Source organism: Orbicella faveolata, unplaced genomic scaffold, assembly GCF_042242905.1.
Source record: "Orbicella faveolata isolate gen_17 unplaced genomic scaffold, um_ofav_v1 contig_24, whole genome shotgun sequence".
Taxonomy (NCBI): Eukaryota; Metazoa; Cnidaria; class Anthozoa; order Scleractinia; family Merulinidae; genus Orbicella; species Orbicella faveolata.
Genome location: NW_028301552.1, coordinates 4,402,175 through 4,429,556, shown reverse-complemented (window position 1 = coordinate 4,429,556; position 27,382 = coordinate 4,402,175). Strand labels below are relative to the sequence as shown.

The 27,382-nt window shown below is 40.0% G+C and overlaps 2 protein-coding genes, 1 long non-coding RNA gene and 1 pseudogene across 5 annotated transcripts; 2 read left to right on the top strand and 2 right to left on the bottom strand.

Moving 5' to 3' along the window:
* Positions 1–1,510: 1,510 nt before the first annotated feature.
* Positions 1,511–7,161, bottom strand: LOC149110030 (uncharacterized). Its single transcript, XM_089291074.1, has 3 exons — positions 6,324–7,161; positions 2,440–2,765; positions 1,511–2,107 (listed from the first exon to the last, which is right to left on the bottom strand). Exons 1-2 carry the CDS (start codon positions 7,051–7,053, stop codon positions 2,455–2,457), a joined length of 1,041 nt encoding a protein of 346 aa, XP_089147200.1. The 5' UTR covers positions 7,054–7,161; the 3' UTR covers positions 1,511–2,107; positions 2,440–2,454.
* Positions 7,162–7,377: 216 nt separating this feature from the next.
* On the top strand, positions 7,378–15,976 carry LOC110056353 (protein O-linked-mannose beta-1,2-N-acetylglucosaminyltransferase 1-like; annotated as a pseudogene). Its single transcript, XR_016207848.1, has 9 exons — positions 7,378–7,454; positions 7,853–7,898; positions 9,388–9,556; positions 10,198–10,513; positions 11,043–11,311; positions 11,842–12,015; positions 12,540–12,607; positions 13,983–14,276; positions 15,246–15,976. The product of XR_016207848.1 is annotated as a protein O-linked-mannose beta-1,2-N-acetylglucosaminyltransferase 1-like (transcript).
* An 812-nt stretch (positions 15,977–16,788) lies between these two features.
* Positions 16,789–24,132, bottom strand: LOC149110029 (uncharacterized). 2 transcript variants are annotated; one of them, XM_089291073.1, is made up of 3 exons: positions 23,400–24,132; positions 19,075–19,400; positions 16,789–18,743 (listed from the first exon to the last, which is right to left on the bottom strand). In XM_089291073.1, the coding sequence occupies exons 1-2, from the start codon at positions 24,130–24,132 to the stop codon at positions 19,090–19,092; spliced, it is 1,044 nt and encodes a 347-aa protein (XP_089147199.1). In that variant the 3' UTR covers positions 16,789–18,743; positions 19,075–19,089. The 2 variants fall into 2 exon arrangements, with proteins under 2 accessions (XP_089147199.1, XP_089147197.1); XM_089291071.1 differs by having other exon boundaries at positions 16,789–19,400.
* LOC149110028 (uncharacterized) lies at positions 19,342–24,869 on the top strand. The gene is made up of 2 exons (XR_016207725.1): positions 19,342–19,402; positions 23,402–24,869. It is a non-coding gene; the product is annotated as an uncharacterized LOC149110028 (long non-coding RNA).
* The last annotated feature ends 2,513 nt before the right edge of the window (positions 24,870–27,382 follow it).

Here is a 27,382-nt window from a genome sequence, read left to right as displayed (position 1 = left end):
GCCGCTTAAGTTACTCTTATTAATTGACATTTTAGTTTGTCTGAGGCCATGCGAGTTCACCATGCTAAACAAGAACGACTGTGTGTAAGTTATCCACCTAATCCGACCTGAAAATGGCAATGAAAACTTCTTATTTTCACCTAAAATTGCCTGCTTAACTATTTTATAATATTTTTGTTCTCGTTGAGCCCCCAAGATAACTTTCGAGATCCTTAACACACTGTGGATTAAAATTTATTTTAAAACTTGTTGTATTCACAGAAATCAATTATGCTGGCTATTTTAAGACGTGACAACTCCGCTGCCTGGAGGGGGAGGGGGGGGGGGGGGTGTAATTCCTGTATGAAAAGGTCGGGGATGTACGTCGTCTCCAACCTCGTTCCCATGAATTTTCCCTTTAAAATCTATTGGGAAGGTCGGGAAAAGACCCTGGCATCAGCTGGTCACGTGATCCTTCATAAATATTTCCTGGACTCTAATTTATGCAACCGCGTAAATCCTCCATTGTTATTGGTTATTGCAATTCCCCGCAAAAATACACAAATTCATTAATTTAAGCGGGCTAGTGAGGCTAGTGTAGGCAAGTGAAGGCTAGTGAACTATCGAGTCTGGTAAATCGAATAGGTTTTCTGTGTTAAAAATCTCTTGTATGCGGGAACTGTCGACTCTCAAAAAGCTACATCCTCGAGATTCGATGTGTCGACTTTGTGGTGGTGCGTATGAAAGCCGTCACATGCATTGAGGTTTGGTCAAAAGCGGCATCGAAAAAAACCTTCCTGTGAAAATTCATCATGCCTGTGGAATTACTATAAGCGAGACCGATTGCCTTCCAAAGTTAGTCTGCAGGTAGTGCGAAGCATTTATCTTCAAGGTAAGCGACTTCAAACCAAAGAGTGGAAATATTTAAAGTAAACTTGAACTGGAACCAAAGTGTTCAGTGAAGCGTTGCACGGAATTGTCGACATCTTGTAAACAACCCTCAAAGCGCGCGGCTACCGAAATCCACGGAAAAACCTCAACAAAACAACTTATGTTCGGACAAAACCCAGTCCAGACTAACGAAGGCGACCATGAGGAACCCATGGGCTCAACAATGCCGAAGAGGTCGAAGAGTCAAACACGCTACCTGAAGTAGTTTGTGACCAAGAGCTCCAAGTAAACGATAACCAAATCATTGGAGCATTGAATTCAATTTTCCCGCCTCTCCCAATTTCAAAGGGAAAAGGCCTGGGAAAGAGGTTGAAGCTTCTTGTGAAGATCATAGTCTCTTGTTGTGAACGAGGATGAGTGCACGAGATGGACGAGCCGTAGGCGAGTCCATTCAACTTCTACACCTCGCGCTTTTCTGTGAACTTCTCTCAGTTGTGTTCTTAAAAAATACCACGAGCTTATACAACTCAGAAATATTAAATAACATAGCGTTTAAACAACCAAAGGGTGCGTAGAATCAAAACCTCATTATGTATAAGAAAGAACTACGCAGAAACTAACTCAGCTAACAGACTGAACGTTTCCATTTATAAGTATTTTAATTCTGCGCGTAACTTTTATTTTAATTCGTAAAAATGAAAAAATGATTACACTGAACTAAATGGCTACTATAGATATGTTTCATCGGGTGCGGAATAATGTTGGAACATTTTGTGATCGTCATTTTTCTTTTACCGAATTGAAAAACAATAAAAGCTAACCAGAAAAGGTAAAAATACAAATTAATTCAAATCGAAACTAGCTAAATAAATTGAACAACGTCATCGCAAGATGCTCTCTTGACAGATCATTGAGGCTAAGTTCTTGAAAGAACAAAATAAAACCTATTTTAGGATATGCATTCCCTTTGTATTTTACTACACAACAAATTAGTAATTCGTGTTTTACCATATGCTGACCGTTTATCAGATCAGCTAAAAAAGGCTGCCTGGTTACATTCTACTTGCAATAATATCACTAAAATTCTGAGCACTTAACAAACAATTTTACATCTCAAACGCATGTTCAGTGGAATCAGTCACAAACAGCCTCACTGCAGTGTTCCCTGTAGTAAACCAGTATAACAACATCAGAATATAGAAAGTTCTCCTTGTGACTAATAGTACAGTCACTTCAACTGCGAAACAAAAAAAGACAAACATTAGTCGGTAGGCTTCATATAATAAATCTGGGTGTCTGAAGTGCCCATATACGCAGACTGAGTAAATTGTATATAAGAGAAATTGTGGTGTGAAAAGATTAAATTATTTAACAATAAGACTACGAACCCAAGCTTTCTATGAACAACTACAACCTCGTGCCCAGGGTATCTCTTCTTTCCACCCAAGCCTCGTAGGAGATGAAAAGCATGTCACAGCGGAGAATTTTTGTAAATCTACCATCTCTACCCTAAGTTTAACGTTTCATGTATCAGCCATGGTGAATCAACTACCTGCTATGAACTGTTACCTGTATTGATTGTTGTCATGTGTGAAGTCCAAACACTTCGTAATCTGTAACAGTAAAATTGTTACTCCCTGTAAAGAATGTGTTCTGCTGTCCTGGAGGGCATTCATACGTGATGCCGAGATCACTGTAACTTGAAGTATTTGTGTTTGCATTATTAGATATAGATAGGTCGTTCCCTCTCCCAAACGCTGGTCCATATCTGCTATAACAGCAGATGGCAGTCTCTTCCCGTTGTGTCTTAAGTGGCATTTTAGTTGGTACCAGGCCACGCGGGCTGACCATACTAAACAGGAACGCGTCTCTGCATGTTTTCCATTCTCCCAGACCTATTGACGAGATGATGCCTCATATCAATATTCATTGACTTTAGCTGTCATGTTATTTGCACTTGAACTACAATTGTCTTCAAATGTACTGGGCCAAATAATCCTTTCGCAGCCGATCTTTGTCCTCATCTCCCCAGAATTCCCACCCGCAATGCCGGGGCCCAGTTGTTCGAAGGCTCAGCTGGATAACGCTATCCATCGGATAAATAATACTTATCCAGTGGACAAGTATTAACAAAACAAACCGCGCTATCTGCTAGATAGTGATTTATCCGGTGCATAGTGTTATTCACCTTTCGAACAACCCCGGCCAGGACTCTAGAAGGGGTAAGACGCATTTTGAGAGGAGAGGCAGCAGTTTGGATTTCTTCTGTTAGGAGGTCTGTAGGGTTTGTCTCTATGTACTCCTTCCGGTTAATTTTCTGGTTGCAATCTGTGACGCAGTACATTGTCCACTAAGCCACAAAATGCAACAACTGGCAGGTCGCTGTTTTTGTGCTATGTATGAAATTGAGCTATGTATTGTAATATGAAATGTACTAGGTACTGTAATATAAGTCGAGAAACTCTATAAATAAGCCTTATGACTATGATAGTTGAGGACGTGCTCTTCTAAAGATTATTTGTAATGTGTTGTAAGTAGCAAGCATTTTATTGTTAGAAGTAATGTACTGTAAGCAATGCATGAAGAACAAATATTTTTAAGAAATGGCTAAAAAATGTATGGAATCTGCAATTAGTTTATTCCTTTTTGATGATGTGCAGCTGATCCTGGATATGGCAACAACGCTTTTTTTCTCGTTTGACTTAATAGAGGACGCGTCATTTTCTCCACGTTCGAGGATGGGTCGTTCAAGTTGAAACCAAAGTTGGTTTTAGATTTTCGTTCCATTTGAGCGAACTCGTTCCTGATTACATCACATGTTCACTCAGCTCACTTCTTCTGAAAAAAATGTCATTCCCAGATCCCTTGTCTTTGTGGTTCCATCGTCCTGTTGTCATGAAGCTCTCTAGAACCTCCTAATTTCATTGGATCTTGTTAGCACAAAGCCCTATTGTTTTAGGGCTTGGGTCCATTGTTACTAGTTTTTGTATATCATTTTCTCGGCCAATCCTGTGAGACGTTCCGAAGAGCTTCGTGGCGATCCCGATCGTCGGCTCTATCTTTTCTGAGATTTTTTGTTCTCATTTCCATAAACGTTCAAACAATGTGGATTAACAGTAAATCCGAATCTGGATTGACTAAAAGGACTGCTGCCTTAGTAATAATAGTGAAAACAACTTTCACATAATTAACGTTTTATAGAAGTAATGAAAGTCCAATGAATTACCTAGAAAACCGCTTCTTTTTCAAAATCAGTTTAATTTTTCCCCTCCCGTCTGAGTTTTAGAATATGAACAATTCAGTTCTGTTTAATTTAGGGATTTATATGTTGAGCGTTTTCTGTCTCTTTTTTCACATCGAACTGATTTGACAGAGAAATTAGCCAGAAAAGCCGGTTTAAAAACCTCTAAAAGGGGGTTGAGGAGACTCCTTAGCACTTCCTCCTGGAACCGCCTTTGACGGTCTGGTAGCATTTCGTGGAAAAACAAAAAAATACAATTTGCACGGATTAAATTAGTACACTGAGACAGATATATGTTTTGAAACAACCTCAAAGACTCTAGCGATAACGGATATTCTTAAGTTGACACAGGACGTTCTTTATGTCTGTTATGAAGAGTAGACGTGAATATTTAAGTTTCTGGAAACTTCAAAATGTCAAGTCACGCAATGCTTGTGCCAAAATCTTCTACTGTCACGCTATGGAACATATTAGAACATTCTACCGTATGATGTAATTATAATGAATGCTACATAAATAGAAGCTCCAAGAATGTTCTCGAATATTAGTGAAATGTATATAAAGAGTCAGCTAGATAGTATAGATTGCTCTCGTTAGTTCTCGGCAGAGACCGAGAGAAGAAGCTATAGAACGCGTGAGTAGTTCTCGGCAGAGACCGAGAGGAGAAGCTATAGTTCCGTTGTTGTTCTCGGCAGAGACCGAGTGGAAAAGCTATAGAGTGCTATCGTTATTGTAAAAGCTATCGAGGAACTGTGTTGAAGGTCAAGTGGACCGTAAGGAGATTTCTTTGGAGACACCGAGATTTGTTGTGAGTTCGTGTCAGTGGTGACTAAAGTTTAGCAGTAGGCTTAACTTCGTTTAGTAGTAGATTGTATTATTCAGAAATCGCTCATTTGTGGCTAAGATTATATTACGTATTGTTAAATAAATAAGTTGGGTTCGTAGAAGAGTTTCGTAGTGTATCTTTCTGGCGGTCAAGCGAGACCGTTGCATGTCTTAGTGACGTCGATGACGAAAGACGCACACGAACCGTCAATATTTCTGAAGCAAGTGAGGTTATTAACCGCGCGGCCATGGGCCGAGCGCGGCTCATGTTCTACCCTTGGTTTATTCATTTATTTATTTTTTTTGTCGGAGACCAGACGCAGATCTCCACTCGGCCAACTTTAAATTACGCAATCGGTAATGTTTACTCGCCAAACCTTGTTTCTTCAGGGTCAACAGAAATCTCAGATTATAAGATCACGCCGAACCTACACGTTGCAAAAAAATCTCTTCAAAACCCTGACATCGAAGCGATATATCACTTTAGCGTTAATAGCTACCTCATATCGGCAGTATTAAAATCTATTCGTTAACAATCCAGCTTCATCATATTAAAATTTCAACGAAATCGAACAAAACCAGAACTAAATATTATTAGATTTTTTTTGTAACCTAGCTTCATTGCGTGAGTCGACAAAGGAAGCGACGGTCGCCCATAGCCACCGAAACACATTAACATAACCAGTGAACCTACGTTTCGGTCAAAAAAATCCAGCATTATTGCCTGAAAGCTGAAAATTCAAGAGGAACATCTTTTTCGAACTTTTCTCAAGTTATTTAGACGAAAAAATGACCTCGGCGGACTCCAAAAGAGAACGAAACAAAAAACAGAACGAGACAGTGAGAAGAGCCGATAATTTATTCACCGCGTGGCCTTCGTTACGTTCACGTTAAAAAAACCTTACTTCTGGATAATTTCAGCCTTACAAGTCAGCAACTGGTCCCAAATTACTTTCTGTATCCTTACAAATGTCCTGACTTCCATCTCCGAAAGATTTGGCCGCAATTTTTTAGCAAATAAACATTTCGCCGACAGCAATCACCATTACGGTGGCTTGCAACTAATTCGCTAACTTTACAAAACCCTCCCGAAGCGGGGATATGACGAAAAGAGCTGAAAAATGATGACCGGAAATGTGCACTGCGTTCCGACGGTAGTGCTAAGCAAACAGTTAAATTTTAAAAGCGCGGTTATAAGATCTAACAGATCTTCTTGTTACACCAGGGATACTCTGAAACAAATAAACTAATTCAAATTCCGTCTAAATTGCCGGGATGCATAGGACTGAAGACAAGACAGTGAAGATTGCTAGAATGAATAAGCAAAGTTTTGATTCATTGGTTAACCTTACTTCATTGATCAAAACTCTGACATCAGGAAACTTACTTGGGCTTGTCCACGACACTTTTGTGAAGCCTCCAAAAATGTTGTTTCCACTTTTCACGATGGTGATAGTGGGTCCTTTGTTATCACATTTGGAGTGAAAGGTTGCAACTGCAAAGCCGTCTCGAGAAGCTCGGAACAGAAGGCGCCATTTGCCCTCCTGAGAAGGCAACCAACCTTTCAATACGCTTCGATGGTCTTCATTCGTCAGAATTTCGGACTCTTCAAATGGCTTGGTAGGCTTTCTTGCTTGAACTGTAGGTTCAGAAACTCTTAGCTCGTCAATTATCCCTTGAATCTGATAAAATTCAGCTTCTTCTAGGAGTTCCTTCAGGAATGTTGCCCCTTCTGGCAAAGTTAATTTTCCAGTGCGAAGATAATTGAGTATAAACCGGAAGTGAGTTCCATCTCGGTCGATAAAGAACGCGCCATCTTCACAAGGTTTCATCTCAAACTTCCCTGAGAACATGGCTGCCAGCATCGTGTTTGAATCTTTAGTCAACGTTTGTACGCTCGTCTTAAAGCAGTGGCCGCCGACATTGAGATTTACAGTCGAGGAAAAGTGAACATGTTCGAACTTCTTCGACATGGCGTTGAATGCCTCCTTCTCCTGGCGAAGGTTTGTCGCTTCACGCTGCAAGATTTCAAATGTTTCTTTAATGTAGTGGTCAGCATCATCAAGTCCTTGACTGCGAGAAACTTGTTCCTTATTCAGAGACTTTTGAGCACTCATACTCAGTATTTCTATGAGCGAAAGTTGAAGCCTTCAGCAAAGCTAGTCACGTGAATGATACGTAAAGAAAATTTATGATAATCATAATAAGAGTTGAATTTGCATATACAAAACATCAATCTGGCTTATTGATCTTTATTTTGTAAATCTTAAATGAGTCACGGTGTAGCGTGCCTCTCAGAGCAGATGACACAAATTGCACTGCGACTAGAGTAACACATCAACCTTTCGCATCTGATACTTCACAGTCATGAAAGTACTCAAAAACAAATTCGACCAAGTTGTAAAAAGACTCTTTCGACTTCGTTTTGTGTTTGTCTGGTGATGGAGGGACAGAAATTTAAAGATTCGAGCGAGTTTGGCGTTTGCGTTCATGTTTGCACAAAGATTGTAAGACCTAGGTACGAGTTCTAGCCCTTGTAGTGTCCTCAGTGCACTTCCCTTTAGTTCCCTACTGGAGATAAAAGGCATCCTTTTCATTCCTTTATTTGCTCTTATCCTACTCAACTAGATTATATACTCCTTGCTTTTAAGAGAAAAGAGCGGCTTTTTTCATCTTTTTGTTGTAAAACATAGCTACAGTGAACAGTCTACTTTTCACATAATTCAAATCTAACAGTCATCCACGTCGTAGTAACTTTCTTCTTCTTTTTTTAATTTGACACGCGTGAAACCATTTAATTAAAGGGTCTGCAGGAAATACGCTCCATTTGGAAAATCAATTATGTTTGAGTCTTCCTAAAGAAAATACGTCCAAAGTGTTAAGCGTTCTAAAATTTTGGTAACTTTTGTGCTGAAGGGTTTTTGTTCTGGTGAACCAATGGGAACAAATTCGCTGGTTGCCGGTAAGTGGGCATTTGTTACAACATATAGATTCTTCGGAGAGAACTGACACACCTTTTCCAGCAAAGCAGTCTTTACTTCGAAGAACATAACCAAGCAAGGTTTACCAAAGACGCAACATGAGTTACATCATAGCCAGATAACGTTAAGCTATTTTAAGATGGACAAATAACAAATACAGTTGGACCCGGCTAATTCGAACTCGGTTATTTCGAAATCCCCCTTTTTCCTTGGACTTGCCCTTCAGTCACTGTACTATCGGCTGTTTCGAACAATTTTTTTGTATGCCCTGCGAGTTCGAAATAGCGGGCTCAACTGTATCTAAAATGTAAGAGCAACCTGCATCAAGCTGTAATCCACCTGCAGAGTTGTTTAAGTGATTTACAATATTTCAGAGCTTCGTTTGGTTTTATTCAATAAAACTATCATGTGCATTTCCATTACAGTTATGAACATACGGATCATGAAACAAAACAACGTACAGGTACTAGCTAGTTTCGGTTATGAACCTGAAAAAATACATTTACGCTGGGTTTTTAAATATCTATAAACACTGAAAGCGACTAAACCCTTATAAACCACACTTCTCTCTCCTTTTGCAAAATTGTTTTTCTTGAACACTCGATTTGGCTGATATGTTTTCAGGCACCTTACTTGCATGTTTCGCACCCCCCCTCCCCTCCCCCCACCCAATTCCCTCTTCCGTTACTTTTGTAAGGGTTTGTCCCGAACGGTCTATAAAGATAATGCAGGTTTTTCGAAATGGCAAACTGATTCATAACAGACAGCATGTCGCCAGACATGCAATGAAAGTGTAACTCATAAAGATCATTGTTGTTACGTTGTTGAGTAGAGGAAGCCGTGAGAAAATGTCAATTTATATAATGCTGACTTCCTCGATCGTGCTGGTGTTGGGTCACTGCAGATTGCTACAAGGAATCTGACTCGAGTTTAAGCAGAGCTCTCTACATGGAGACATTGGAAGAACAAACAATGGCAACTCAGCCCTTCAAAACCTAGAATTGGAATGGCTATGTGAGCTTACACTTGCGGTTTCCACCTAAAGTTTAATCAAGTTAAAGTCGATGTTAGGCAGAGTTAAAAATGAATTTGGAACAGAAATTAACAAGTCATTTTATCGCTAGCCTTTAACAATTGTATTTCAGTTTCGGTGAAATGGATGAAGAGCTGTTGACTATTGAGTTGAAAAACACCGTTATCAGAGGGGTCCTGTAAACGAAACTATTGGTCAGCGGATTCACAAAACGTCTAACGGGAAGCGAAGGAGTGAAGGACTGAATTTCGCCACCCATACCTATTACTTGGAAAATATTATTTCCAACTCAACAAGGAATACTTTAATACCCTTTTCAAATAGAAGTTTTCTGTCTGAGTATTTTATCAACTACTGCAAGTTCCCTCTCTAAGGAAGGGTGAGAGGATAATTGTGTTATCTGTTATAGTTAAAAAACTATATTGATCTTTTTTTAGCGTGTGGACAAATCTGAAATGTTGTTGAGAGGACTCAACGTGTTAGTCTTAAATGAAGTAACAGGCGCCGTGATGTCTTCGAGATGGTTTGTCCAAAGAGGACAGCGGTTTTCTCGTGGAATTCCTCAAAAGTTTGAAACAAGGAAGGATAATCTGTTTTGTCGTAAAGGTGGGTAGAGACCAGTCCATATAAACTTGCTCTATTTTTGTAATTTATCTGTTTTCATGAATAATACAACAGAAAGGACCTTGCGGCTTTGATTCATTATTGTCCTTTGGCGCTTGTTGAAATCACGTGCTCTATTAACTTAGATACTACGCGCGCTCGCATTGGTCGATAGGTGTGTCCAAATTCTCCGGATCCCCCTGGTGTTTATAGGCTATTTATTATATGGCTGTGACTCACAAGGATTGGGAACTACCGAATTCACGAATTTGATTGGTTGAAATCGATATTGACCGCGGTCTAGATTTTCCCATCTAGACCGGCATCTAGACATATAATAAACATCTTATTAACCGAACTAAGTCGGTCTGTATGGGAGAATCCTTACCTCGGTACAGACCTCTTCGTTCGGTCTGTACTCACGACCTCGGTCAAGATTCTCCCATACAGACCTCCTGCTCGGTTAATAAGAGCTAAGTAAACACGGAAAACGTAGTCTATTGCTTGACTCGTAATAAACCTATTATGCGTCACTGACAAAGTGTATTCCACCCCTGAGTTCTAGGTAACAAAGTAAGTTAGCAAAAGCTATTTTCCAAAGAAATCGCTATTTTGCTTCACGCTTCGTTATGTTTACGATACAGAAAGAGGCCACGCATTCACTCTCCAAAAACGCCCGCATGTTCATCAAAAGTTTAGGAAGCTCGTACATCAATCATATCAAATGGAGAGGAATGTGGGTCTTTGTGGCTCAACGCTTGGAGAATCACAACATTGTATATGGAGAGAGCTTTCAGGATTCACCGGAATATAACCAGTGGAGAAAACCGGTAACACTACGCACCTCAGTGAAACTGCTGGCAGAAAATGTAGTCAACTGTAACTGGAATGACTCCGACGTCAGCAGGAGAAGAAAAGAATTTTGTGATAAATATGAAGGATATGATAATGTTTGCAATTGTAAGTATCAGCCAGCGAGGCGGCACTAAGGTGTGCCTCCATCAGTTTTTAATAATATGACTTTTATGTTGTGAGAATCTTATAATTACCTCGATCCATATATCTTTTTCAAAACTATCCTCTGGTTACCTTGTCTACTTCGAAGCCGTTAATTAGGCCGTCACGCACGCGTGTTGCGTAACGACCCTAAGATGAATAACGCGCGGCTACAGAACGTGAGCGGAGTCTGTCTGTCTCGCAGACTGAATATTTCATCGATCGTTCCATTGTAGATAGAAACCTGAAAAATTAGCCATCCTGGTTCACGTTCTCGAGGACGTTTTTAGAAGTTCATACTGTTGCTATGGTAACCTATTGTGTCACGGAAATGATAACAACGTGTTCACCAATGATTGAGCAGTTTGTTGATACCATGACTGTAGCATCAAGTGATAAAGAATGTTTAAATGACCCATCAAAATCTAAGCGCTGGAAACTGTTTTTAGCCACCTTAAATCGTTGTCAAACATTTTACGTTATTCCATCGTAGGTGGCAATCCAGTTTTTCTCGACTTCAACCTGCCTGCATTTCAAGATGGCAGCCGGCTCCAGCTTCCAATGGCAATCATGGCTGGAAACAGACCAAGTTACTTACTGCGCATGCTCTTCAGCCTGCACAGGGTCGAAGGCCTGGATCCTAGTTTAGTAACTGTTTTTATTGATGGGTTTTTTGACGAGCCGTCGTCAATTGCCAAGTTGTTTCAACTGAATGTGGAACAGCATGCCGACTCAGGGAAACGTAACTCGAGGATATGCCTGGTAACGTTGAACGCGAGGAGCGCATCTGCATCGGTTCTAACCCTTAGAAAATCGCTTTTATTTTCAATCACGGCTAACGTAGCGAAATTAGATAAAAAAGTTCCGAAAAATGTTCCGATCCTTATTTGGAAATGTAAGGCTAATAGACGGGTTTATTTATTACTTTTTGTTTTAAATCAGTATTTATTTAGGGACATCTAATTTAGCTTGGATAGTTGAAATGGAGCCCTGATACAACGTAAATCTAAGTACAACATAAAATTTCAAAGAGGGTTTAAAGGATCTACGTCACGGTTTGCGCCGCGAGTTTGGCCTAAATTTTTCAAGTTCGTCGTTTGTAATCCGTGTCAGTCTTCTCAATCCTTAACCATCCTTGTTCCTTCATGGTTTAGCATTATCTCTTTCATCTTTTTCTATCTTAGTAAACTATTATTTTCAGGTTTCCCTTAATTTAAAGGTAATTTTGTACGTGGCCAAACTAACTGACAATGGAAATTACTTTGTAATTCTTTGGTATTTTTTACTTTCAGCATTACAAGAAATCGCTAACAGCGTCCTTTGACCGATATCCTGAAGCAAACTACCTTGTTATCTTGGAAGAAGATTTTGATGTGTCTGTAGATATTCTTAGCTACTTTAAACAACTTCTCCCAGTCCTGGAAAACGATGAAAGTCTGTACTGTATATCTGCTTGGAATGACCAGGTATTAGCTTTAGAATCTTGAACTGAAGTGATCAGTACCTGAAGCCTTCTTACAGTATCTATGTGACAGATTCTCAGTACTCACACGACAATTAAGAAATGAAAGGTATTCAGTATGGAGAATTTAAATTTTGACCCTGGGATCTAGAACTGTTAAGGCCTACCAAAATGTAAAGGCAACTTACTAAAGGATGAGTAATATTTCGGTCACAACTATAACATCACAAGACTGAAACATGCAAGTCAACCAACTCAATAGTCAGTAAGGGAAACAGTGTTTTTCTGTGACATTTTTTTCTCCATACCTTATGTACAGTATAGGAAGTGCATTTTGACCATCCTTGTCTCACATGTTCTTTATAATCGAGATTTTCCCCTCATCCATAGATGTATGTATTTTTCTACGTGTTATAAGAGCAGTTAATTTTGCTAGGAGGCTTCTTCCATCCTTTGTTGTCGAGAAGTTTCTGTTCTCTGCATTTGTAAAGGAGTAATTAATGACATTAAATGTGTTTTATTCTGTAGGGGTATGACCACCTTGTAAATGACCCGGCCATGTTGTACAGAGTTGAGACTATGCCCGGTTTAGGATGGTAAGCAGAACAACTTTGCATTTCCTCAGACAGCTGACGTGTTTGAGAAACAACTAGCTGAGTTCTACTTCTACTAGCTCTTCGCCTTTTAGTTATTTTGACCACGCACAAAATTACCTTAAAATCGAAGGAAACCAGATAATAATAGTTTTCTAAGATAGAAAAATACCAAAGATATTATAGTAATGAACCATAAAGGAATAAGGGCGTTTCAGGATGGAGACGATTGACACGGATTACAAATAACGAACTTGAAAAACTTAAGGTAAACTTTTTAAGATGCGCAAACCATGACACAGCCCCTTTAACACGAAGATCGTTGTGAATGTTACACGTGGTCACTCAACCATTGTCGGTTTTTGTTTGTTTTTTGTGTTTGTTTGTGTTTGTTTCGTTTGTTTGGTCTTAATGTATTGAGAGTTTTCGAATCCGAGAAACAAACATATCATTTATGCACCTCATCCCCGTGTCCAATATGAAAATCACATCACAAAATACCCGGATGTTTTGTACAGGCGGCGTGGCCGAGTGGTCCAGAGCGCTGCATTTGAAATCTGGGAGCCCTGGCGCAATTCCTCCACCCTACCGCTATCTGGATTTGTTCTCGCTAGCCCCGAGTTCAACTTCTCGACCGCGTTGTGTAAATAGCCAACTGGTCCGCCTCCTCACCAGTTGGTATTCCCAACACTTTATGTTCTATTTGCAAAATTTGTTTAATTACTTACAGCGTCTCCAAGTCGTAACACATTGCTAAATACATTTGACACTTAAATAAGTTATTTATTTTCTTTCTTAGCGTCAATCAGTATTCCTCTGTTTTACCCCTCAAAGATTACTGAACATCTTTATCTCTTTACCATTCAACAAGTCAATATTCCTCTGTACCTTTTTACCACTAAAAGTTAAAAGTCACGCCGACATAACGTTCAGTGAAACCAACTAATGACACATCTCATTACATGTATATCGAATATCGTAACGATTTTAAATTCTTACGATCCGCTTGTAAGTTCCATGCAAGAACAAAGCCAGGCCGGTCTAACCCATTTAACAGAAGTGGTCATTAATTCTTGGGGTGCAAGTATTTCATTTGTGTCTACCGACGGTTGTAATTGTTCAATTTCAGAGCCAATATCTGGCACGGAATTGCCTCAAACAGCAGTGTCGCTATTCGCCTCGAAACAGGGTAAAAGATGTTTAGCTTACTAAAGTACACCTTTACTGTTTACAGTTGATAGTAGTTTATTTATTTCCATTAAAAACCGCAAATTAAAATTTATACTACCCGCATCATTAAAAGCGAAGGCTAATCGAGGCGGGCGATGTAATAAATGAATATATATTAAATAATAATAAACAAATACGTTTCTTTTAGGGTTCTAAAACGGACATTATACAAAAACGAACTTGAACAGAAATGGCCCAGACCCGATCAATCTGTAGACTGGGATATGTGGATGAGACTACCTGGCAACAGAAAGAATCGGGAATGCGTTATACCAGACATATCCCGCACGTATCACTTTGGAGCCAAAGGACTCAATGTCGGCAGCTTTATGCAGAACATTTACTTCAAACAACATGCATTGAACAACGCGACAAACGTGAAGCTGAATGTGGACAAGATGTACAAGGAAAATTACGAAAAGTAGATACTTCGTTTAATAGGGTAAGTTACCTACACACTCTACAAGTTTAGTGAATACAGGAAAGATCATATATTTGAACTGCAGAGAAAGATATGAAGACATGGTTGATCATAGCCGTTATACACACAACTTAAGCAGTTGTGAAATTAAAGCCTGAAAAAAATTCAGTCTTGAACGGGATTCAAACCAATGACAACTGAACCCATGACAACTGCTTAAATTGTGTGTATAACTGCGATGATCAATCATGCCCTCATATCATTCTCTCATCAAGCAAAACCTGAAAAACATCGGCCCTGACCTTTTTCAAGCTTGTGTCATTTTGTGTAAACTGTTATTTATAGTGCTTGGAAATGGGTGGGCGATATTTTCCAGGTTAAAGACTGCTTTCGGCCAATGTCAAGTTCAGAACTAACGAGCCAAGTGGCCCATCAGGCCGGCGCTTATCACGAGCTCCGGGTTCTGTAGCATCAAGCGATTAGGAGTATTTCCATTCCCTCCTGCATGAAACGCTCTTCCATCGCAGGGTTACCCCCAGCATTACATTTTCCGGTACCTACTTATACACCTGGGCGGAGAGAGGCACTGTGATAGTGAAGTGTCTTGTCCAAGAACACGACACAATGTCCCCGGACAGGGCTCGAACCTGGACCGCTCGATCCGGAGTCGAACGGGCTAACCTTGAAGCCACCACGCCTCTACACAAAAATAAACAGAATTACTAAACATACGGTGACCTAGTCAATTTAATCTTGTAGAACACTATTCTATCCCAAGCTACCCCAGCATTTTTCTGTTTGACTAAAGCAATATTCCTATACTCCTCGAGAAAGAAACTTAGTGATAGAGTAAGATTTCGCGCCCAAGAACACATCAAAATTTCACCTGATAAGCCTAGATTCTGGACCATTCACAATGACCATTGAACCATTCTCCTCTTACAGATCAGTCCTAAAATGAAACTGCCTTCATTATATCTTATCTTTCAGGGAAGCCAAGCTTTTAAATCATTCCAAAAACCCATGTGCAAACCTCAAGGACTTTGTCCCACACACCACTGGAGGAATGTATCTGTTTTATCTACGCATGGATGCCCCCAGAGACTTTACCACGTGGTCCAATGTCGCGCGGTGCTTTCGAATGTGGGATCTGGACGCCAGAGGTTTTCATAAAGGCATGTGGAGATTTTGGATCAAGAAAAATCATATTTTAGCAATTGGATGTCCTGCGTCTGTGTACTGTAGAACCAAACCACAAGATTTAAAACCGATTTATCTTCCGAACAAAGAAACCAGACCCAAGGATCCTCTTTAATGGACGGTTTATTGAGGAGATGTTGGGTTTTTGTTCTAAATTCACCTTTCACATTCGGTTTATTGAGGAAAAAGTTAAGTTTTGGTTTAATTCACATTTCACATTTCAAACGTTGTAAATTTTAGAAGTATCTGAATGTAGTGTATTTATGCATTATAGCTCAATATTTGAAAAGACTAATCTTCAACATTTCAAACATTCACAGACGTAATGTGTTTCAAACGATTCCAAAGCAGGTTTATTTCGGTTGTTTTAGTTACTTAGCTTGTTTTGTTACAACTTTTTGTCAGCGAATTTCAGAGGCGCAAACTAGAAATCAAGTCACCGTTCAGACTGCCAGAACATTATTTGAATCATCTTGAGTTGTCATGAATTCCATTAAAAATTGCATTGCTTATCCCACAAACCTTTTGGTAATAAGTCTTTGTATTTGATAACAGATAATTCATTACTGCATTCCAAGTAAACAGTGATCAACAACTTGCCAGCGAAAATGACAAACGAAAAGAGAACAAAAATCCTCCCTCAACCTTTAAGGTACAAAAGTGGCATTTACAAGAATGACAGTAAGTCGTCTACTTCTGTCGGCAAATAACTGGTAAAGTTCTTTCACATTTGTTCCTCTCGTTAAATCTCCAAAGAGACGTTCTTGCACAATTAGCTTCTAGCCCACTCTCTTAATAACTGGCTTATGCATTTTCATGGCCCCCTGTAGCATCCTTATCCCCAAACGTCTTCCCCGATCGAACGCTTGGTGCCGGTCGTTCGCGGCTCATCCTGGATCAAAACTGGGCCGAAGAGCTAGTGCCAGTAATCGCTTGTGTTACATATGGAATCCAAACACTTCGTAATCCGTAACAGTGTTCACCCCTGCTAAGAACGTTCGCTGGCCTGGAGGAACGTCAAACGAAAATCCAAGCTTACTGTAACCTTTTTCTTTTTCTGATATAATTTGTAGGTCGCGATTTCCTCCAAACGTTGGTCCCAGGGTGCTACCACAGAAAAAGCCGCTTAAGTTACTCTTATTAATTGACACTGATATTAGTTTGTCTGAGACCATGCGAGTTCACCACGCTAAACAGGAACGACTGTGAGCAAGTTATCCACGTAATCCGACCTGTAAATGGCAATGAAAACTTATTTTCCCCTAAAATTGCTTGCTTAAACATTTCATAATATTTTTGTTCTCGTTGAGCCCCCAAAATAACTTTCAAAATCTTTAACCCAGTGTGGATTAAAATTTATTTTATAACTTATTGTATTCACAAAACTCAATTATGCTAGCTATTTTAAGACGTGACAAGTCCGCTGCCCGGAGGGGGAGGGGGAGGGGGTGTAACTCCTGTATGAAAAGGTCGGGGATGGTCGTCGTCTCCAACCTCGTTCCCATGGATTTTCCCTTTGAAATCTATTGGGAGGGGCGGGAAAAGACCCTGGCATCGGCTGGTCACGTGATCCTTCATAAATATTTCGTGGACTCTAATTTATGCAACCGCTCTTAAATCCTCCATTGTTATTGGTTGTTGGAATTCCCCACAAAAATACACAAATTCACTAATTTAAGCGGGCTAGTGAGGCTAGTGAGGCTACTGAGGCTAGTGAGGCTAGTGTAGGCAAGTGAAGGCTAGTGAGCTATCGAGTCTGGTAAATCGAATAGGTTTTCTGTGTTAAAAATCTCTTGTATGGAACTGTCGACTCTCAAAAAGCTACATCCTCGAGATGCGATGTATCGACTTTGTGGTGGTGCGTATGAAAGCCGTCACATGCTTTGAGGTTTGGTCAAAAGTGGCATCGAAAAAAACCTTTCTGTGAAAATTCATCATGCCTGTGGAATTACTATAAGCGAGGCCGATTGCCTTCCATAGTTAGTCTGCAGGAAGTGCGAAGCATTTATCTTCGACTAGCGACTTCAAACAAAAGAGTGGAAATATTCAAAGTGAACTTGAACTGGAACCACAGTGTTCAGTGAAGCGTTGCACGGAATTGTCGACATCTTGTAAACAACCCTCAAAGCGCGCGGCTACCGAGATCCACGGAAAAACCTCCGCAAAACAACTTATGTTCGGACAAAACCCAGTCCAGACTAACGAAGGCGACCATGAGGAACCCATGGAAGAAGAAAATTTGTCCGCACTTGGGCTCAACAATGCCGAAGAGGTCGAAGAGTCAAACACGCTACCTGAAGTAGTTTGTGACCAAGAGCTCCAAGTAAACGATAACTAAGTCATTGGAGAAATGAATTCAATTTTCCCGCCCCTCCCAATTTCAAAGGGAAAAGGCCTGGGAAAGAGGTTGAAGCTTCTTGTGAAGATCATAGTCTCTTGTTGTGAACGAGGATAAGTGCACGAGATGGACGAACCGTAGGCGAGTCCATTCAACTTCTACACCTCGCGCTTTCCTGTGAACTTCTCTCAGTTTTTTCTTAAAAAATACCGCGAGCTTACGTAACTCAGGAATATTAAATAACATAGCTTTTAAACAATCAAAGGGTGCGTAGAATCAAAACCGCATTATGTATAAGAGACAACTAAGTAGAAACTAACTCAGCTAACAGAACTAAATGTTTTCCTTTACAAGTATTTTAATTCTGCGCGTGTAACTTTCATTTTAATTCGTAAAAGTAAAAAAGTGATCACACAGAACTAAATCGCTACTATAGATATGTTTCATCGGGTGCGCAATACTGTTGGAACATCTTGTGATCGTCATTTTTCTTTTACCGAATTGAAAAACAATAAAAGCTAACCAGAAAAAGTGAAAATACAAAAATTAATTCAAATCAAAACTAGCTAAAAATATGAGCGACGTCCACGTAAGATACTTCCTTGACAGATCATTGAAGCTAAGTTCTTGAAAGAACAAAATAACAACTCTTTTAGAATATGCATTCCCTTTGTATTTTACTAAACAACAAATTAGGAATTCTTGTATTTCCATAGGCTGACTGTTTATCAGATCAGCTAAATAATGTTGCCTGTTTACATTCTACTTTCAATAATATCACTAAAATTCTGCACACTTTGTAACAAACAATTTTACTTCTCAAACGCATGGTAAGTGGAATCAGTCACAAACGGCCTCACTTCAGTGTTCTCTGTAGTAAACCAGTATAACAACATCATAATATAGAACGTTCTCCTTGTACATGTGATGTAACAGTACAGACACTTCAACTGCGAAACAAGAAAACTGACAAACAATCAGTAGGCCTCATACAATAAATATGGGTGTCTGAAGTACCCATATACGCAAAGTGAGTAAATTGTTTATAAGAGAAATTATGGTGGGAAAAGATTAAATTATTTAACAATAAGACTACGAACCCAAGCTTTCTATGACCAACTACACCCTCATGCCAAGGGTCTCTCTTCTTTCCACCCAAGCCTCGTAGGAGATGAAAAGCATGTCACAGCGTAGTATTTTTGTAAATCTACCATCCCTACCCTAAGTTTAACGTTTCATGTATCAGCCATGATGAATCAACTACCTGTTATGAGGTGTTACCTGTATTGATTGTTGTCATGTGTGAAGTCCAAACACTTCGTAATCTGTAACAGTAAAATTGTTACTCCCTGTAAAGAATGTGTTCTGCTGTCCTGGAGGGCATTCATACGTGTGGCCGAGATAACTGTAACTTGAAGTATTTGTGTTTGCATTATTATATATACATAGGTCGTGCCCTCCACCAAACAGTGGTCCATAGCTGCCATTACAGAAGATGGCATCCTGTTCCTGTTGTGTCTTAAGTGGCATTTTAGTTGGTCCCAGGCCACGCGGGTTGACCATACTAAACAGGAACGCGTCTCTGCATGTTTTGTATCCTCCCTGACCTGTTGACGAGATGATGCTTCACATCAATATTCAATGACTTTAGCTGTCATGTTATTTGCACTTGAACTACAATTGTCTTCAAATGTACTGGGCCAAATAATCCTTTCGCAGCCGATCTTTGTCCTCATCTCCCCAGAATTCCCACCCGCAATGCCGGGGCCCAGTTGTTCAAAGGCTCAGCTGGATAACGCTAGCTATCCACCGGATAAATAATACTTATCCAGTAGATAAGTATTAACAAAACAAACTGCCCTATCTGCTGGATAGTGATTTATCCGGTGGATAGCGTTATTCACCTTTCGAACAACCCCGGCCAGGACTCTAGAAGGGGTAAGATGCATTTTGAGAGGAGAGGCAGCAGTTTGGATTTCTTCTGTTAGGAGGTCTGTAGGGTTTGTCTCTATGTACTCCTTCCGGTTAATTTTCTCGTTGTAATCTGACGCAGTATATTATCCACTAAGCCGCAAAGTACAACAACTGGCAGGTTTCTGTTTTTGTACTATGTATGGAATTGAGCTATGTATTATAATATAAAATGTAATAGCAACGAAACATTGTAAATAAGTCTAATGACGAAGTAGTCGACGAAAGTTTATTTGTAATGTCTCAGTTGTAACTAACAAGTACTGTATTGTAAGAAGTAACGTAATGTAAGTAATAAAAGTAGTATGCAATATAAATATTTTTTTAAACAAATAATTAATTAAAAAAAAAAGGTAAAAAATGTATGGAATCTGAAATTCGTTTATTTCTCTTTGATGATGTGCTAGTCGATATGGCAAGAACGCTTTACCCAGCAATTTTTTTCTCGTTTTATAGAGGGCGCGTTATTTTCTCCTGTTCCCACCGCTTGTGTCCATTCGTTCGCACTCGTCATATTTTCCAGCGACTGAGTTTTATTGCCCTTGCGCTTTAGAAGATCTGTCAAGAAATTCTGTAAAAGACAAATTACTTTGCTCTTGTAACTTGTTTTATCAACTACGATGATAAAGCACGGGACGGAAGAGACGATAAGCTGTAAAGTTGGGCCGCCATTTGAACTGATTAGAGAGGACGGACAGTCAAAAACTAGGGACTATTAATAACGACAGATGACGCAGTGATGAAAGGAGCTGAAGGATAAATAAAAGTTTCATCAAAAGACGTGTAGTACCACATAATAGTCACAGACTGATACAGTTAAAACAGTATCTGGTAAACGCCAAGCTTATCAACAAGCCAATTTAGGTAGCACTCCTTTAAACCAAGCTAAATCCGGACTTTGCGATCGGTTAATAAGATTTCCGGCCCCCTTCCACTTATGACCAATCTCCGATTGCAAACAAAAACAATCCACCTTCGAGGGCCGATCGTTCCGGTTGAAACCAAAGTTGGCTTTAGATTTTCGTTCCATTTGAGCGAACATGTTCCAGATTACATCACCTAGTCACTCAGCTCGCTCACTTGAGTTGAAAAAAGTCATTCCCAGGCCCCTTGCCGTTTTGGCTCGATCGTCGGCTCTATCCTTTTTAGATTTTTGTTCCACCCTCCATGAACATTCAAACAATGTCATGTGGATTAAATAAATCCGAAACTCGATTGGCTTCAATTTGCAAGGAACGTTGCCTTAGCAATAGAAGTAAAAACAACTTACATATATAGCAGTGACTTGGAAATCAGATCTTAAACGTTTCGCAGAAGTAATGAAAGCCCAATGACCTAGAAAACTACTTCTTTTTCAAAATCAGTTTAATTTTTTCCCCTCCCGGCTGCGTTTTAGAATATGAAACAATTTTTGTTGAATTTAGGGATTTATTGTAGAGCGTTCTCTGTCTCCATGTTATGATCAATTGACACCTGTCAAAACAAGATATCCGCTGACCAGTATCACGTGATCATATTGCGGGCTCAAGTTTACAGCTCATCGAGGCGCGTTTTTTTGAAGTTGACCGCTGACCAAGTGCTGGTTTTCGATTGGATCGCGGGCTCATCTCAGGTTAACTTGTTCAAAATAGGGGAGGATTGTTCGGAAACCGGACGCTTACCCAGGATTAAAAGTTAACCGAATTATTACTTTTTCTTCTATACAATTTTTTTTGCTGCTTTGTTTTGTGTATATATATGTTATTTGCCGGCAAATAACATGTTTATTTTTTTTTCCTGCAGTAAATTGGTTTTACAGATTACAAATGGGTTTGTTTACGCAACTCCTGTCATTGAATCCACTTGCGCGCCGTCTACTAACGATTTGAAAACGATCTTGGCAACGAGCGAGTAACTCAGATAGTAGACAAAGAAAGATGTGTTAAAAAACAGATTTTTTTCGAACTACTTTGTGTTGGTTGCATTTATTTCGCCAGTTAAGTTCTCCAGAGTTGTTTTTGCGGTGTGAAATTTCGTGCGAAGTTTGAAGTTTTACTACAAAAACAATTTCTGTCAGTCGGTGCTTTTAAAATCACTTCGTCACTTTTCTACCGTAAATTGAATAGCAGAAAGCGAGGAAATTCGTTAAGTGTATTCCACGCAAATTCTTCTAAATACAGCAACGATCAGAGAGGTAAACTCGACTGAAATTGACTCAAATTTTACGGCGAGAAAAACACAGGATTACGCGCCATTACAGCGCCAAGGTACAAACAATTTTAAAGCAAAGTCTCACAACTTCAAAACACTCAATTGAATTTACTTACAGAGACTTTCCTTGCCATTTTAAAGTGAACACAGATAAACTTGCGTTGACTAATCGTCGACGGATGTGTGAAAAAGGCAAAAGATTGACGATTACCGCTAACTTTTAGGAGCGAAATTTAGTCAGCGGGGAAAAAAATCCGGCCCGTGGGCCGTATCGTAAAAAGCTGGAACGGTCACGTGCGTATGATTAGCCAATTAAATTCGAGGATTTAGGATTCCGGCCCGCTCAGATGCTTGAGAAAAAAATAAATAGTGATTATTAAAACTCAAAACAGAAAGCCAAACAATATACAGAAAACCTCGCCGCAAAGTTACAAAACTCAGATCCAAATTCTACCTTTTCCTGGGTTATTTGGTTCTGAACAGCCCAGCCCAGGAGCTACGCTTTTAGGCTGGCCTAAATCTATATATTATATTAGTTTTCACGGTACGGTTCAATTGATATCTGAGCAAGTTCGATGCCTACGTATGCAGTTCGATCAGACCTGTGTCGTTCGGTTGATTCGATTGACGTCTGTAGTTTTCGATGTCATGATATGTGTAATTTCGATGAGTATGTATGCGGTTCGATATATATGGGTTATTGATCAAGTGTGAGGTCAAGATGGCTGGATATTGGCCAAGTTCTTTTTTTGCGTGTTTATGGACCGAGACGGAGTCGAGGTCCATAAACACGCAAAAAAAAAGAACGAGGCCAATATCCAGCCATCTTGGCCGAACAAGCTTGGTCAATAAAGGATTTATTATATGGCTTTCGGGGAAATTTTTCTTGCGGGACACGGCGGGTAGTCCCGAGCGGGCAAGCTAGCTCCATCTTGCCCGCTCGGGTAGCCAATCACAGCGCACGATTTGATTCATCTTGCCCGCTCACGGAGCTAGCCATATAATAAATTTCTGTACGGTTAGATTCATAAATGTGAAATTAGATGCCATGATATATTTATGCGGTTCGATTTACGTCTACTGTTCGATTGATAATTTTGTATTATGACTGTGCGGTTCGATGTGTATATGTGTGATTTCGATGTATATGTATGCGGTTCAACTGACGTCTTTACTTTTCGATGTATCTGTATGCAGTTGATAATTTGGTCCGTTTTGGGATGCCATAAACTTCAGAGATAACGAATATTCCTGTTGACACAGGACGTTCTTCGTTAAATTATCTCTCAGTGACGTGGACTGAACAAAAGTCGCTTACAACAGTCCAATATTTTTGAAGGAAGTGAGCTCATTACACCGGCGATGCCGTCTAAATGGCCGAGATGCATGAGGTAATGACAGTGAAGGTTGCGCGAAGTTTTTATTCATTGGTTGACCTCACTTACAGAACAGCCCGCTTGTCCATGACTCCTCGGTGAAGCCTCCAAAAATATTGTTTCCACTTTTCACGGTAGTGACAGTGGGTCCTTTGTTATCACATTTGGAGTGAAAGGTTGCAGCTGCAAAGCCGTCTCGAGAAGCTCGGAACAGAAGGCGCCATTTGCCCTCCTGAGAAGGCAACCAGCCTTTTAACACGCTTCGATGGTTTTCATTCGTCAGAATCTCGGACTCAAATGGCTTGGCAGGCTTGCTCACTTGAACTGTAGGTTCAGAAACCCTCAACTCGTCAATTATTCCTTGAATCTGATAAAATTCAGCTTCTTCTAGGAGTTCCTTTAGAAATGTTGCCCCTTCTGGCAAAGTTAATTTTCCAGTGCGAAGATAATTGAGTATAAACCGGAAGTGAGTTCCATCTCGGTCGATAAAGAACGCGCCATCTTCACAAGGTTTCATCTCAAACTTCCCTGAAAACATGGTTGCCAGCATCGTGTTTGGATCTTTGGTCAACGTTTGAATGCTGGTCTTGAAGCAGTGGCCTCCGACATTGAGATTTACAGTCGAGGAAAAGTGAACATGTTCCAGCTTCTTCGACATGGTGTCGATCGATTCTTGCTCCTGGCGAAGTCCTGTCGCTTCACGCTGTAAGATTTCAAATGCCTCTTTAATGTGATAGTCAGCATCATCAAGTCCTTGATTGCGAGAAACTTGCTCATTATTCGGAAGCCTTTGAGCACTCATACTCAGTATTTCTACCTAAAGCGAAAGTTGAAGTCTTAAGCAAAGCTAGTCACGTGAATGATACGAAAAGAAAATTTATGATAATCATCATGAGAGTTGAATTTGCATTTACAAAACAACAATCTGGCTTCTTGACCTTTACTTTGAAAATCTCAAATGTGGTGTGTTTCTCGAAGCGGATAACGTGACGTTCAAGTCTCGAGAAAAGCGAATAGTAAATTGATGCTAGGACACGTTACCCTGGTTACGTATTTATTCATGAAAGCGTCACGCGCGCGTCGTGTGAGAGGGCGGAAAGAACCCTGGTGAGTCTGGACTGAGGCTTTTCAGTGCACATTATGCTACCATTTTTTCGAGCATTTTAGTGAGGCAAAAGCATTAAAGCATTGTTCGAGCATTTTAGTGGCATTTTCCCGGAAAATTATTATTTTTCCACAGAAAATAGAAATAAAAATTATTTTTACCAGAAAATTAAATGAAGACTTAACTCGAAATTGAGTCGAGGAGAGGTCAGCGATAGTCAAATCAAATTAAAGGCGAATTATCTTTTGGTGTCTTAAAACTATTACCGTAAACTTCCGAAAGTAACGACCCCCCGAAAGTAAGTGAAAGCCTAACACGGTGCGGTATTAAAGAGAGGAGCCGTTGGAAATATGAACGCATTATAAGGCATTGTATGGGAAACGAAATACAGTCGATTTAGAACGGTAAGATAAATAACACATACTCATTTCTTGTGTGTCCGTTGTCATTTTTGCTGATCTCTGCCACTTTGGGCTTTCTTTGCCATCACTGTTATTCCCTTCATAAGACTTCGTCTACTTTTCGCATATTTTTAATTTAGTAGCCGATTCCTCGTCGTTGTGATTTTTTGTCTATTTAAAATTACATAGCAATCGTGAGGGAAACCGTCTTATTAAGGTGTCAGGGGGAGCACGCTACATTCAGAAAATATATGTTTGACTATGAGTCTGCATTTAAGTGGGTGGGACAGAGGGACGGCAGCCTGGGAAAATAGGGGCGGGAGGCGGGAGAGGGAAGGGTGGGAAGCGGGAGTTCTAAGAGGGCGGGAATCGGGAAAGAAATACAAAGTGGTAAGTTTGTCACTCATTAAGCGTTTGGACGCTTTCAAAAACAAGCTAGAACTCAAAATTTTATTTGACTTGCATTTAGCGTCTTTTCAGACTTCTGGGCCGACGAACAATTCGCCCTTAGGCTAATTAACAAAACTGAGGCTTAATTCCTTTAAATTTTGAAACCCTTTGACGGTAGTTAGGTCGTAGGTTATGAAATGTTGTCACTTAAGCTGTCAAAAGACGTGAGTAATGTAAGAGGAGCGAGGCTAAATACAAAGTAAAAAAAGGAAAAGGAAACGCCCAAGGACTGCGAGGCTAAATGAATGGATTTGTTTTGAATCTCAAGGGCGGGAGTCGGGAGATAAAGGTACGGGAAGCGGAAGTATAAGGGTATACGCAAACGGGAGGTTCTAACCCCCTGTACTTTAGCCTCTTCTTATTCTTACCTCGAGAACTCTGCGCTAAGTTTTTCAAAGAACAAACTATTTTGTGAAGAATCTGAACAATTTTTTAATAGTACTTTCGTGCCCCGACGATATTACCGGGCGCGGGGGACCTAGTTCTAGCACTAAATAAAAAGTTTATAGATGGAAAAAATACATAACATTACATGAAATGCCAATCTTTGCAGTTTAATTTTGTAAAGGTCATTTGAAATCCCTTTTCATGAATTTTCAATTTGGTCTCCAGAGAGAAAGGTGACCCGACTTGAATGCCTCTCCTTTGGGCTTGCTAAGTCAGAACAGTTGGGTCTGTGGGTCTGTGACGTGATCCCGCCTGCTGAATCCTGATTGGTGTGCTAAAATTTCAGAAGCACCGGCCGTGTGCAAAGAATAGCCTGCGTAGCTGGTGGATTTTACGTGTGAGTCAGCTTTATGTTGGCGGTAGAGACGCTAACGAGAGTGGCGAGGAGCCAGGAGGGAATGTTCGCAGGCTACATTTGTGACAATTGTATAATTTTGCCAAATTCAGAAGGGAGCAAGAATTCAGTACCTTCTTAAAGGCAACTTGAAATTAAAAAGAAATCCCGACTGAGCAATGCCGCAAACGAAAATTGTACCGTGCTATATTTATTCAGGTTCTTTTGTCTTTTTATTCAGGTGCTTTTGTCCTAGTTAACTTTTTCTTAGCTTTCTCGATATTTCTCTTCTTAGTTCTTTAGACCTACCATTATATTCAGCACTTTCACTTTAAACTGAGCTGGCTGATGACAATTTCCAGCTGGTTTATAGACCCTATTCATAAATGGCTGGCAATTAAAAATTCTTTCGTAAGCATTAAAATTAGCCCAACTTACTTCGTTTTTGAGTTGATAATTCAAAAGAATTTTTGCTTTCAGACGACGTTAGTTGGGCCAATTTAAATACATACAAAAAAATTTTAAATTGGCAGTCATTTATGAACAGGGTCAATTCAGCACTTGACAGTGAGTATTGTGCTTTGATAATAACTTTATCAATGGATGCTACATTAACGTCTAAGACCGAAGCCATAGTCAATAGAGGGAAATGGTTAAGAAGTACGGTAAACATCACAAAAAAAAACAAACAAACAGGCTAAGATTTATGTTGGACGGGTCCTTGACCCTGCACATCTTTTGTTTTATGCTCATAGACTATGCATGAATTTCTTGATCGCAATGCTTCTTTTGGCTAGTTGTATGAGCACACATGACCACGTTTTGGGGAGAGTAATGGTCTATTTAAAAAAAAAACGGGATGATCACAAAGTCTGTCCAATCACTGGTGCTAGAGGTTCATGATTATTTACTTTATCAAATTCATTCATTCTTGATCTTATGATTGTGCCCTCTGGGTTGTGTGAATAACTGCCTCAAGGGTTTTTGGAACTCAGTAGTCAAATACCTATATCAGGATACAAGATTTTAGAGAGGGGGTTCGAGATATGGACCGCCGAAGGCGGTTTCCTGTAGGGAGTCCGGAGTCAATCCCCCTGAAAATGTTTAAGATTGATGTCCTCGGAAATGGAATTTCCGGCATTACGAGGCTAAGTCGGCGTGTTATGATGTCTCATTTTTTTAAACATTTAGAACCCCCCCCCCCCCCCCCATAGATCCGCCACAGAGGTTTTGAGCAGGGTCACCCCCTATAACAGCCAAGAAAAACACACAACAAAGAACTTTGCCAGGTTTCATAACAATTTCCCCGGCTTAA

What these genes read in the sequence shown, in the direction of transcription:
- LOC149110030 (XM_089291074.1), bottom strand. Translation starts at nt 7,053, where the DNA reads ATGAGTGCTCAAAAGTCTCTGAATAAGGAACAAGTTTCTCGCAGTCAA. An exon ending in AGTGTCGTGGACAAGCCCAA is followed by an intron (nt 2,766 to 6,323) that starts GTAAGTTTCCTG and finishes TCTCGTCAATAG; the next exon opens with GTCTGGGAGAATGGAAAACA.
- LOC149110029 (XM_089291071.1), bottom strand. Translation starts at nt 24,132, where the DNA reads ATGAGTGCTCAAAGGCTTCCGAATAATGAGCAAGTTTCTCGCAATCAA. An exon ending in ATGGACAAGCGGGCTGTTCT is followed by an intron (nt 19,401 to 23,399) that starts GTAAGTGAGGTC and finishes TCTCGTCAACAG; the next exon opens with GTCAGGGAGGATACAAAACA.